At 44.7% G+C, this 12,560-nt stretch overlaps 1 protein-coding gene across 1 annotated transcript in view; it reads left to right on the top strand.

The window, feature by feature from the left end:
- PRAG1 (PEAK1 related, kinase-activating pseudokinase 1) overlaps positions 1-12,560 on the top strand; it is a 48,077-nt gene that overhangs the window by 12,033 nt on the left and 23,484 nt on the right. The window contains exon 3 of the mRNA XM_081085132.1: positions 11,877-12,034. Coding sequence (XP_080941258.1) covers positions 11,877-12,034 — 158 coding nt within the window. The remainder of the gene's footprint in view (positions 1-11,876; positions 12,035-12,560) is intronic.

Here is a 12,560-nt window from a genome sequence, read left to right as displayed (position 1 = left end):
CATTAAGGGTGTTCCTGCTGTTTCCATACAACTCTGAACAGTCCGCTGCTTCAGATGGCTTCTGTCTCGTGCCCTGGGCAGCTCATGCTCTGTGCTTCTCTGACAGGCTGACTTACATAAACAGCCGTTCTTCGTTGGGGGAGAAGGGGAACTTCTGGATCAAAGACAACTTTAAAAAAAAATCCTTCCCTTTTTACTCAGATGTTGTACTCTCCAGTTAATTTTAGTATCTATCACTATCAAGTGACCTCCCTGACTTCCCAGCAGTTTGGGTTTTTTTTAGCCATTTCATGCCCACTAATGCATGTGCTATAAAAGCTGAAGTCAGAAACCTAGCAGATCATTAGCGGTATTAAACGCTGTGTGGCCCTGAGCTGTAGAAAGCCCTGCAGAATGGCTCCTGCTCTTCAGAAGCTCCTTTCAACAGTCAAATGAATAAAAATACGATGACACTGGATAAATGCAAGAATAGTTTAGCTAAATTGACATATTAGTAAGTAATGTAACTTTGAAGATATATTACTTATATAGTGGGTTGTCGCTTAAATAATCCTATATAATAAAAGCCTAATATGCTACGTGTCCGACCGTTTGTGCGACTGTTTGACCAGTCGCTATGACGTGCACTGACCACCAGGGGGCAGATGCTCTGACCGGTAGGTTAGCTTGCTGCTGGGGTCTGGCTAATCAGGACTAGGTGAGATGAGCCTGTCACACCCTGGAGTCCTCCCGCAGCCCCTCCCCAGCCCCAATAGTGCACCGGTGGGGTCCCTGGGCCTGCCTGTGCCCTCTCGCAATCCAGGACTCCTCCGGGGATATCAGAGAGCCAGTTTTGGCCTGATCCCCACAGGCCAGGTCAAGGGACCCCAACGGTGCACAAATCTGTGCACCAAGCCTCTAGTTCTTAATAGGTGCAGATGAGAAGGAAGATCCTGTGACTGCACGTTTTTTGAACCATGAGGGTAGTTAGGTTGCATCCTCCAGAACCAATTCTAGTCAGTGGGTGTGACCATGTGTCCACCCTGCAAGAAAGCTTGCTGTAAGCCATCAGCAGTCTTCAGGTTAGGCGAGAGTGGAGTGCAGATGCGTATGCTGGCTATTTGCCAGTCCAGCTCTAGAGTCTAAAACTTACCATCTATAATGCAAAATCATTGGTGGTCTGTAACTGCTCCCTGTACTAATTTCAGAGCTCCATATCTGGGGGAGGACCTGTGGTCTGTCCAGCCAGGTGGCTCTAAGCAAAGTGTTTGGCAGAAGGTGGTCGTCCTCTTTGATTACAGCTTTGACTATCATGCCAAAATGTTTTGTTTCCTCTTAATGAGTAATTATGAATGTGTCATGAATTTTAATGAGTGATTATGACTAGTTCATGAATTTTTTGGACACAGTATTTTAGTAATGACAACTATCATTACACCTATTACCCATTATTTAAAGTCTTATTTCTTTTATGGACCTCATTGTCATTTTGATTTGCATCTCTTGGATGATTAGTGACTTTGAGCATATACATATTTTTAAAGGAGAAATCCAAGTGTATATATCCAAGAAAATATAGTATGAGTACCTGAGAGTGGGAAATTGGGAAAGAATTAGAGATGGAGATGAAGAGAAAAATTAAAATAATACAGGTTAACTTGAAAGTGTATAATTAATTGAGGCATATGGTTATCTCACCTCTGCACGTAAAGTAAATACAAACATGAAGAGATACTGTGGATCATGGAGAGATAGAGGATTTACTTAAGCGAGGCAAGAAGTAAGAATATCAAGAAAAGTGATGAATGTTTGGAGAAGCTACCTTGGAAAATGGGAAGGCAAGTGCAAGGATTGCCGGGGAGCCCCAGGAGCTACCTGAAGACAGGAAACCTGAATTCATTGTGGCCCCAGTCTGCGTGGTTGCGTACTTTCCTAGAGAAGCACTGGACTGCCTGGTCAAAGTAGAGATGGAAGATGTTTGGAGTGACCCAGTGTGACATTGTGATTTATAATAAGAAATACATATTTGGTCTTCCTCCCCAGTTCTATCACAGAACTCCTAAAACCCTTGTAATTTCCTAAGTGCTGAATCCCCCAGGAGCCATAAAGGCGTCTTTTATTATGTTAATGAGGTGATTTTTGGAACCCACCTACAAATAGAACTGGTTTCCTGCGAAGCAGCCATTGTGATGAGGGGCTTGGAACTTTCAGCCCATCCCACAACCTTCCTGGAGGGTGACTCCGTTGCCAATGGTTGCCAATGGTCGATGATTTAATCACTTTGTCTATGTGGTAAAGCCTCCAAGAAGACCCAAAAGGACATGGTTTGGAGAGTTTCCAGGTTGGTGAACCCATGGCAGTGTGGGGAGAGTGGCACCCTCCGAGAGGGCATGGCAGCTCCGCACCCTGTTCCCATACCTTGCCCGATTCATCTCTTCCGTCTGCTGTTCCTAAGTTATGTCCTTTTAAGTAATTTTTTTCTCTGAGTTCTGAGAGCTGCTCTAGTATATTAATCAAACTCAAGGAGGGGGTTTTTGGAACCTTAGTTCTATAGCCGGTCAGTCAGAAGCACCAGTGACAACTTGGACTTGAGTTTGGTATCTGCGATGGAGGGCAGTCTTCTGGGGTGAAGCCCTTAACCTGTGGGATCTAATGCTATCTCCACAGAGATAATGCGGAATCGAGTTGAATGGTAAGACTCACAGCTGGTGTCCAAGAACCTTCTTAAGTGAGGTCTGGTTGGTGGTGTGGGGATGTGGGTGGGGAGGTTTCAGCCAAGGCTGGAGAGAGGGAGATGGAGCTGTTTAGGAGTAGGTGAGAGAGTGCTGAAGAACTGTCCTGAGTGTGAAGGGAGCACCACCCTTATTGGGCAAGAGGCTGGACCAGAGTGGGAGTGGAGAAGTAGCTTTGTTACAAGTAGCTTGAATCTCCCAAGCCAGGAGGGTAGCAATGAAGTCTAATATAAGTATTTCTTAAGCCAAATAGCTGGGGTCAAGGTCTGGGTCAACAAAGTACTCTTGAAGCATTTGCTGAGTCAAGAAGAGGAGAGAGAGATAATTCTGAAAGTGCAGTTGCCAAAACCAATAGTCTAGAAACAAAAGGATTTTGGTCAGGCACAGATCATCTTGGTGGATGAGTTCCAACAGGAATAGGTCAGGACTAAAACAGCAGCAAGTCCCAAGTTGGTGAATAACAACTTGCTAACGTTTTGGTTTAGTCGATCACCAGAGCCTTCTGTGTGTTGGCGGAGAGGATGGGGAGGAGTGTGAAGGGGAAAAACATCATGGGAGGTTCTTTTGCAGTAGGGCGAGGCAAGTTATATAATAAAAAAGGCGTTCTTCTGTTTCTAAATTTTTGTATAATGGAGCTAAGCAACCTGGTCATTTGAGGAGTATGTCAGCCGCTGAACCTGGGATCACACTGGAAAGTATCAAGCTCTTGAATATGTAGATTCAAAGTGAGGCCTGGTTGATGGTCAACTCAAATCTTCCTCGTTATTTTAGAATAATGCATGCGATCAAAAGCATCACCTTGATTAACTTTCTTCTTTGAGTCTCCTCAAAGACATCATAAAAGTGGAGATTTCACCAGGAAAGAGTGAAATCTCTAGCCCATCTACTGTTTTTGGCTTCTGTGCAGGTAACACAAGGAATTATGGATTTACTGGAGGCTGCTGAAGTCCTCTCTGTGTGTCTGCCTTTTGGCGTCTCTGTTTCTGTTCCCCTCTCTTTCTTTATCCATCTGACCGTCTGTCCATCCATCCGTCTGTCCATCTGTCCATCCATCTACATTCATCTTTGTACATAACTTAACACCTTCTATATACCCAGTGCTGTTTGTAGCACTCGTTAAAGATTAACTCAATGAACCCAGTGAACCTTCCTATCTGCCCCGTAAGTATTGTTATCCCCATTTTATAGATGGGAAACTAAAAGCACAGAGAGATTAAGAGCCTTTCCAAGGCTCACAGCCCATAAAAGCAGTGGAGCCAGAACCCAAACCCAGGCATCAGCGCCCCAGTGCTCACACTCTTAACCACCACATCCATGGGCTTCCTGGGTGACTCTGCAATCTACCTGGGATGTTATTCATGTGCTTAACTGTTAAGAAGAGGAGAGAGAGATAATTCTAAAAGTGCAGTTGCCAAAACCAATAGTCTAGAAACTCAAGGATTTTGATCAGGCCCGGATCATCTTGGTGGATGGGTTCCACCAAGATAGATGATCTGGCTGTTCTTCCCAAAGGCTGCTGAGGGTCCTCCCACACAGAACCGGCCTGTGGGCTGGGCAGCTGGTAGGGAGTGCCCCTCCGGATCGCAGCTGCTCTGTCTGTACCTCCATTTGTTATTCATCTCTTTCTTTTCATGTTCTCATCCCATCTGCCCCTTGTGTGAACAGATGTAAGAGCTTCCTCCTTGACTTTCCAGGCCAGAAGTTGAGGACTCATGATTGTTAAGCGATTGTATGAGAGATGACAGTGTATGAATTGGGTGATGGGGTCGAGCTGCTGGGTTTTCTGCCCTCTTACCTGCTCCCAGCAGCCGCCTCTCCCTGTGCTCAGCCTTAGCTGAAACCTCTCCATCCTGGATAACTCCAAACATTTGCTGTCCCCTCTCCTGCCCCAGGCAGCCCAGGGAGCTGCTTTAGGAAAATACGTAACCATGCAAACTGGGGCCACAAATAAACAACTCTGATTTTCTGAGACCAGAAAGGCCATCTTTTAAAAATATTGGTATCTCTCAATGCCAAAGTAGATCTGTATATAGCCAGGCAAATGCCTACACATTTCCATTTGGCCAATTTTAGCATTTTTATCCTTGACCAAAATCAACTACTACTAATCGAAATGTGTGTGTCTCTTCTATCTTTAAAAATAAGTATGGCTTTAGTTCTGTTTTTAAGTGGTTTCCACTGAATGCAAAGCATATTCATCTTCAGGTTGGACCAAAGGGCTTTTCAGCTTGTAGAGCCCTGCAGTCACCAGTGCATTCACTGCAATGCAAATTAATAGGCCTGCCCCAGAGACATCATTTGACCTACAGTGAGACTGACTTCCTATCTTCGTAAAGCTGATAGAGCAGTGGGGAAAGATGCCCCCAAAGCAGACTGGACTTCTTAGTCCTTTGAGGTGGTACTTAGACACTTGCTAAATAATTCCCTTAGCGTTGTCACCTAAGAACACCAAAGGTAGAAGCAACGAAAACCTGTCCAGTGTAGTTATCCGCTTTTCTCATCTCATGTCCCAGAAAACAACAACAACAATAAAAAACGACAAGCTCTGTGCCAGTTCGGGATATTCTGGGACTGCTGTGTTTTGTAGATAGAAGAAGGATCCCGCTACTGCATCCAGCCTTCCTGGGGGTTATTGTTTGCTCCGTGTTCCTGCCTTTTGCAAGTTTTGCTGGGCAAGTATAATTTCTTTTCTTAAAGGAAACATTGATCCTCTGAGATGCCACCGAGTTATTGAAACAGAGGCAGATAAACTTAAGCAAGAAGCGTTTGATAATGACTCCGTGTTCCAGCATGTCCTGGCTATGACACAGCTCCTGAAACAGTTTATAATTTGGGGGTAGTAACAAACAAACCTATTTCACATGAGACAATTAGAATAATCTCATCAGGATTCTAACTGAATGCCTAGTGATGTGAGTCAGGTGCAGTGCAATGTGAGTTCCAGAGGGGACAGACAAGAGGGATTTGTAGGTAAGTGTTACTGAGCCTGAGTCTTGAGGATGGAAATGCCCTGAAGGGGAGAGAGAATGGTTTCCTGAGTCAGCGTGGGGAAAGGATCGGAACACGGGGAGCTTTAGGGACAATGAGAGCCTGGCCCAATTGGAGCGAAGGATTTTCGAGGGCAAGTGGTAGTAGTATATTAACCAAAAGGGTGATCATTTGTTTTCCAAACAAGAAATCCAGGCGTGTGTTCTAATGGATAAACAATGGGGGCAGGGGATATTTGAAAGCGAGATTGTCAAAGGAAGTGTGTTTTTGTCGCCAGGGAGGACCTGGGTTGATCCAGTGTGGTGGCTGAGGTGGAGAATCCCCACAGGAGCTCTGGGTGGGACTCTTCAGAGTCGGCCAGCATCGAGAGAGCAGTGTTTTGGACAGATTTGGAGTCAGGATGTTCTACCCAAAGCTGCAAATATTTTCTGAAGATGTGGTTGAACCCTCTGTATACATTTTTCAAGGAGCTTGACAAATTAGAAGGAATGGTGTCTGCTCCACCCACTGGTGTATCCCCAACACTTAACACGGTGCTGGGCGCACAGTAGTCAGTGTTTATTTGTTGAAAAACCTGGAATGGTGTTCAGGATAGACAGGACGGGGGACACGCTGCAGGTGACACAGGCGTAAGTCTGAAACAGGGCGCTCTTATTCACCAAGAAGACCTGGTGCTTCAGCGTGAGTCGGTTAAGGATTTTGACTTTAGGATGTGGCTAAATAGTCGAGATTAAACGGGGGGAAAACTCACTGCGTTGTTGAGGGTATTTGAATCCCTCCTTCCGATGGAGCCCAGTCCAACCATTGGAGGCTGGATGCAGCAGGTCACAGCGGCAGAGCCTTCCCCACCTTCCTGTGATTTTGCAGGAAGTGCATTTTGTAGAAAAGTCAGAGAGGAACTGAGTGTGATTCAGAGCAGGCTGACAAGGCACTCGGGCTGCCTCTGCAGCTGGCCCTTCGTCCTCAGGGCTGCTCCACGGGACCCTGCAGTCACCGGCCCGGCCTGTTGCGGGCTCTGGGAGGCCACGCTGGTGAGGACGGCGCCTCGGGCTGGAGTCTAGGATGGTAAGAAGCTCTCGTTCTTTGAATTAGGCGTAACCTGATTGATTTGCCTCTGAACCCATCCTGTTCTCTTCTGGGTAATGTTTTCAGTGTATATAGAATTCTCTAACCTGTTTATGCCTTCAGAGCCACCTCAGAGTTCTCCTGCGAGTCCTCACTAACCTTAGCAGTGAACTTGACCAGCCCAAAGACGTGGTGGTGTGCCTGCGTCCTGGGTCTGAAGAGCTCGTCTAAAACTGCTCGCTGGCATTACTCGGATTTTCATATATTTTGCTCCAGAGGCAAAAAGCGCTCAACCCCAAGGTCTGCGGACTAACCCCAGGCGAGGGCAGTGACAATGAAAACTTGCCCCGGTCACACTTGAAATCGCACTCCTGAATGAGCGTTCTAGCAGCCGGGGGAAGCCTGCCGCACAGCCCCTGCCACACACCGGCCGGCCTCCATTAAGAATTTCGGACATGCCGAAAGCTCGGGGGTATTTTTAGAAGAGCCTGGTTCCTACAAATGAGGAAGTCTGGCAGATGGCTCTTCCGCCTGGATCTTTTTTTTCTAGCTTTCTCCCAATACCGTGTGGAGAACACTGGCCAGGCTCCTTTCTCTGAGGACAATGGGGGGAAAAGCCATTCTGAAAACACTGGGCAGCAGCTGCAGGGCTCGGAGTCTCTAAGGACGCTGTGCCACCGGCCGGGCATGTCACCCTCCTCGCCCGTGACGGTGGCTAATGGACAGGGGGAGGCAGGAAAGGAAGTCTGAGCAAGAACGAGTCATTTATCACTGCGGAGCAAAGACATCTGTGCGGGGCTGTATTCCCTCTGCCCGATAAGAGCGTTACTCACCACCCAGAGAGGAAAGACTGCAGCGTGTGGTTGCAGCCCATTGAAACCACTTCCTTAAATGGCATGACATCAGATTTCATCTTATAGATGGTGTGCGCCAGTTTTTTTGAAAAACAAGCTATTAACAAGGGGAAAGTGCCCTTCAGAAACCGAAGTATAGCCTTGTTGTGCATTTTGCGTGTATTCAGATTGCCTTTTGGCCTTAGGTCTGACAGAAGAATCTATTGGGACCCAGAAGAGACTGCTTTGGAATCTTAAGCCCTTTCTGGGGATTTTTTTTTAAGAAATCTATTGCACGCACAGATTGAAGACACAAAACAACCTGATGTCAGTCTCGAGTGGGGTGGCAAGCTTCTCCTTTCATTTTTAAATCTGATTGGTTTTGTTCATTCTCTGATTAAATTCTCTTAAGAGTGCAGATGACACAGGTTTCCAGGGAGGAAGATTTCTGATGCATCTCACACACAGGAGTCATCACTCCCAAGATTTTGCTATTAAGAAAAAGGGCCACCCCTTTCCCTCCCCATTTACCCCTGAGCATTCCAAAGGCCCATTGGGTTTTCGTTACCTGGTGGGATCCTAGGCTTCTTGTGCCTCTTCTAATAGAGAAACCGCAGTAATGTCCCCAGAAGCCATGACAACATGAAATTGTGGCTTAGATACTAAGATTTACCAAAGTCTGCTCCAGGAGGCTCCCCACTTCCCACTTCCCTACACACACACACACACACACACACACACACACACACACACAGTCTGCGGAGAATTCATCCTGCAATCTTAGGAATACTCTGATTTTGTCTGCATTCACTTGGTGAGTCTTCAAAACTGACTTTTCCCACATAGAGACTCAATGCAGAAGAACTAACCGCCAGAGCCTCAGAAGAGTTATCAGGTCTGAGAAATAACCTTTTCACCCACGAGGCTGTTCTGTGATGGGCCAGCCCTCACTGAGCTTGCCTGTCCCGCTGGGGAGCCTCATGGAAATCCCACTGGGTCATCCCCGTGTTCCTTCGGAGGCTCACCAGCAGGTCAACAGAGTGGCCATCCCTGGGCTCATTTGGGCCCCAGTGATTTTTGTTGCTTCTAGAAGTGTTCATTTTCAGTTTATCCAATATTTCAAGCATACAATAAAGTTCAAAAAATCATTTAACAGAACTTTGTGTATCTCCCTAAGATTTTTCAAGTATTAACATTTTGCCATTATATTAGATTTTTAAGATAAAATATTACAGGTACAGAGAAAAATCCCTCCTTACCTAATTTCCATTTCATTTTCTCCTTGCTACCCAGAGTAATCACTAACTTGAAGTTTATGAGTATTATTTCCACTTTATTGCATATATGTGACATAGAAAAAATATATAACGTTTTAAAAATGTATATAAATGGTATATCTACTTAATACCACTTGTATACTTGAGTCTTTTGAAAGCTTCTTGTAATACTCATTTTAAGAATAGTTTTCATATTGGTACATTAAAATTGAGTACATTTATTTTTTAATGCTATAAAAGATTCCATTATAAGATTATACCATAACATAACCATTTCTTTATGATGGACATTGGAGTTACAGCATTCTTTCAAGAAATACATAATTCCTATTTTATATAAACTACATAATATCATTGAAAAGAGAAAAAGTTACCCAATTCATTTTATAACTCTGATTTAACCTTTATACCAAAACTAGACAAGAAGAGTCGGTTAAGAAAGAAAAAGTGTGGGCTAAACTCACATTTGAATGTAAACGTAAAAATCTTCAGTTAAATATTAGTCAAACTGAACCCAGCCATGTGTAGTAAATTAAGTGTATGCAAAGTGTGCGAGTTATTAATGTGACTCATCACATGAACAGAATAAAGGAGGGAAACAATGATTTTTGCATAGATGTAGAACAATCATTTGATCAAGTTCAATAACTATAAATGACTTAAGAATATGAAACCTTCAAAAACCTGGATAGAAACACTTCCTTAACCTGATAAAGAATATTGACCAACACTCCCAGCAAGCATGCACTTGGTGTTGAAGCATATTGTGTAGTGCCTCCCCTGGGAGCTTATTATAAATGCAGACACGGATTCCACCCTGTGGAGTTCCCTCATTGAGTTCCCTCTTTTCTTTCAATGATTGCTATTACTTTAAATAATTGTGTATGTATGTGTGTTTTTTAGTTTTATCTATTTATATAGATGTCATTGAGTGTTTTCCTTAAGTTTGTGGAATGGGGGCTATGTCAGCTCAGCAGCTATGGTGCTGGAATTTCTCTCTCTGCAATTTTTTGGGCCTGAAGACCCAAGAGACAGCAGAGACCACTCTGGAGGAGGCGGAGTAGTTGGGCTGCCATAGAGTTGGCTTCTCTCCTATGCCAGGGAGTTGTTGCTATTCACACCTTCTTATTTTGGCTTCATCTGAGAAGCCATTATGATGGATCTGATGAGGATCAAAATATTGTATGAAACCCCTATGACTGTATTTTACCATAGCCCTTCCTAAGGATTTGATATTTCCAAGATTCCTACAGTGCCATCCTATATAATAAAGATGTAATATGCAAATGGTCATTACATAATGACTGACGGCATAATGACCGGATCACGGATCAGTAGGAGGGTGGGGCAGCAAGCTTCAAGCAGGTGGCGGAGAGCTACAGGAGGGGGTAGGGCAGCAAGCAGTGAGGGAGGAAAGGGGGGGCAGGGGGCAGTTACAGGAGGGCGGGGCAGTGGGCAGAGAGCTATAGGAGGGCAGCAGTGAGCTAGTGGCGCACGTATTCGTGCGCAGGGCTACTAGTTGAAATATAAAAATACTATTAATCATAATATTGCCATCAATGTCACACATCTATTTAACATCTTTAAAAATATGTTTCATGGTGGTTCTCAGGGTTGAAGATGGAGAGAGAGATGTTTCTAGAAAGCACTTTTCATGGTAGCAAACAGACTTTCTCTAAACTTTTCTGTTAATGAACAAAGGATTCCAGTGACTGTGAAGAGCAGCACAGGGCCTGGCCATGCTGAGCCAAAGGACAATCAATACATTCTTGACTGTAAGGTCACATGCATTAAACAAGGCAGTTCTGATGCCAAATCAATCCTGCATTGTATATTTCCTACAGCAGATATTGAGATATAGATCTGCTGTCTGGGGAGCAAGAATGTCATCAGTAAATATCAGTTCAGACAAATCTGGGTTACCACCCACAGGGAAGGACCTGGATTGATTGTACTCTGTCTCACTCTATGGTGAAAATGTCAGGTCAGAGTGAATATTCATGTAGCCCTTGGAAAGAGGGAAGAAGGAATCAATAAACTAAACACCCTACCTAGTAATGGAACTGTTTTCTCCAAGGCGAAGTCCTTTGTTCTTGAACTTGGTATTCCTGTCCCTGATATGTTGGTAATGTTGTCTTAGAAATGCAGCAAAAAGATTTCATAGGAAGCTTAAGGGCAGATTTATTCCTTAATTCTGGAATAAGGGTTATGTTAACATGGTTCTGTCTAGGCCAGTGGTCGGCAAACTCATTAGTCAACAGAGCCAAATATCAACAGTACAACTATTGAAATTTCTTTTGAGAGCCAAATTTTTTAAACTTAAACTATATAGGTAGGTACATTGTTATTAACTTAATTAGGGTACTCCTAGGGCTTAGGAAGAGCCACACTCAAGGGGCCAAAGAGCCGCATGTGGCTCTCGAGCCACAGTTTGCCAACCACGGGTCTAGGCATTGCACTAGAAGTCTGGTTAAAAATTAAATGAAGTTTCTCTTAATTCCAATGAGCAACCTAGACTCTTTGAAGCTATGTCAAGAGAGTACCAGGAAAAAAAGAAATCCTGTGTTTTTAGTCTTGATTTGCAATTCGCTTGTTTTGTGATCTTGCAAAAGCTACCCAGTCTCTGCATATCTCTATACCTTGGCTTGTATGATAATATTCTATTTTTCTTTGTAGAGTTGTTGCACAGGATATAATAGATGACATACATGTGTTAGAAAACAAGGCCAGAATATGAAGGTAGTTGCTCCCAAATCATGGTTTTGGCATTTGTCTAAATTTAATAGACTCACCTCTCCTAACCACACCCAAGAAATCTCCTGCCATGTATGTGCATACGGTTTCAAAAGAGCCCCTCTTCTCTCTTCCCAAAATCATTTTTTCAAAACTTGCTGGCATAGGTCAGGTTTCAAGAGAGAGCATAATGCGTTCATGGTCAATCGACCTGGTTTTTTACTTGAAACTAAATTAATCACTTTCATTGTTTCTTCCAAAATCTTCAGGCACCTTTTAAAAATGAACAAGAGCAGCTCTGACTTGGAAAAAGTGAGCCAGGGCTCCGCAGAGAGCCTCAGCCCATCCTTCAGGAGCGTCCACGTCAGCTTCACCACGGGCTCCACGGACAGCCTGGCCTCGGACTCCAGGACCGGCAGCGATGGAGGTAACAGACTTGACCTTGACAGGGAGGCTTAGATTCTCCGGAGTCTGTAAGGCCAGGCCCAGGTTAACTGCCAGAATGTGGAAGGGCTGAGCTATGGGGAAGCAGGGCACTTGGTTAGAAAGTCTGCAAGGTCGGAGGCCTCTGGGGGACCTTGCCGAAGGCAGCAGCCCCTGCCTTGACTTTTCCAAACAAGTCTGACCCCGCCCCCCCCCTCCCCCCCCCCCCCCCCGTGTTTTACTTTTACATCTAGACTTCAAAATGTCCTCGTTTGAAAGACACTACAGATGCAGGTGCTTTCTCAAGGATGCTTACCCTGCTAATTGTATCTAGAGGTTAATTTTGGTTCAAGCTGTTGTGACAATAAAAGCCTAAGGAGGCAGGTGAAGGAGGCTTTTTGCTCCTAAAGCAAAACAGCCCCTTAGCCTCACTTCCACAGAAACATGTGTCAGAGTAATCTATTCATCCGTTGCTCAGGGTCTGCCGGTCAGCCCCGGCACTGAGCTAGACCTACTTTCTGGGCCCTGCT

Source organism: Myotis nattereri (genome assembly GCF_964212035.1).
Source record: "Myotis nattereri genome assembly, chromosome: 2".
NCBI classification, from domain to species: Eukaryota; Metazoa; Chordata; class Mammalia; order Chiroptera; family Vespertilionidae; genus Myotis; species Myotis nattereri.
This window is presented reverse-complemented; position numbering and strand designations above follow the sequence as displayed.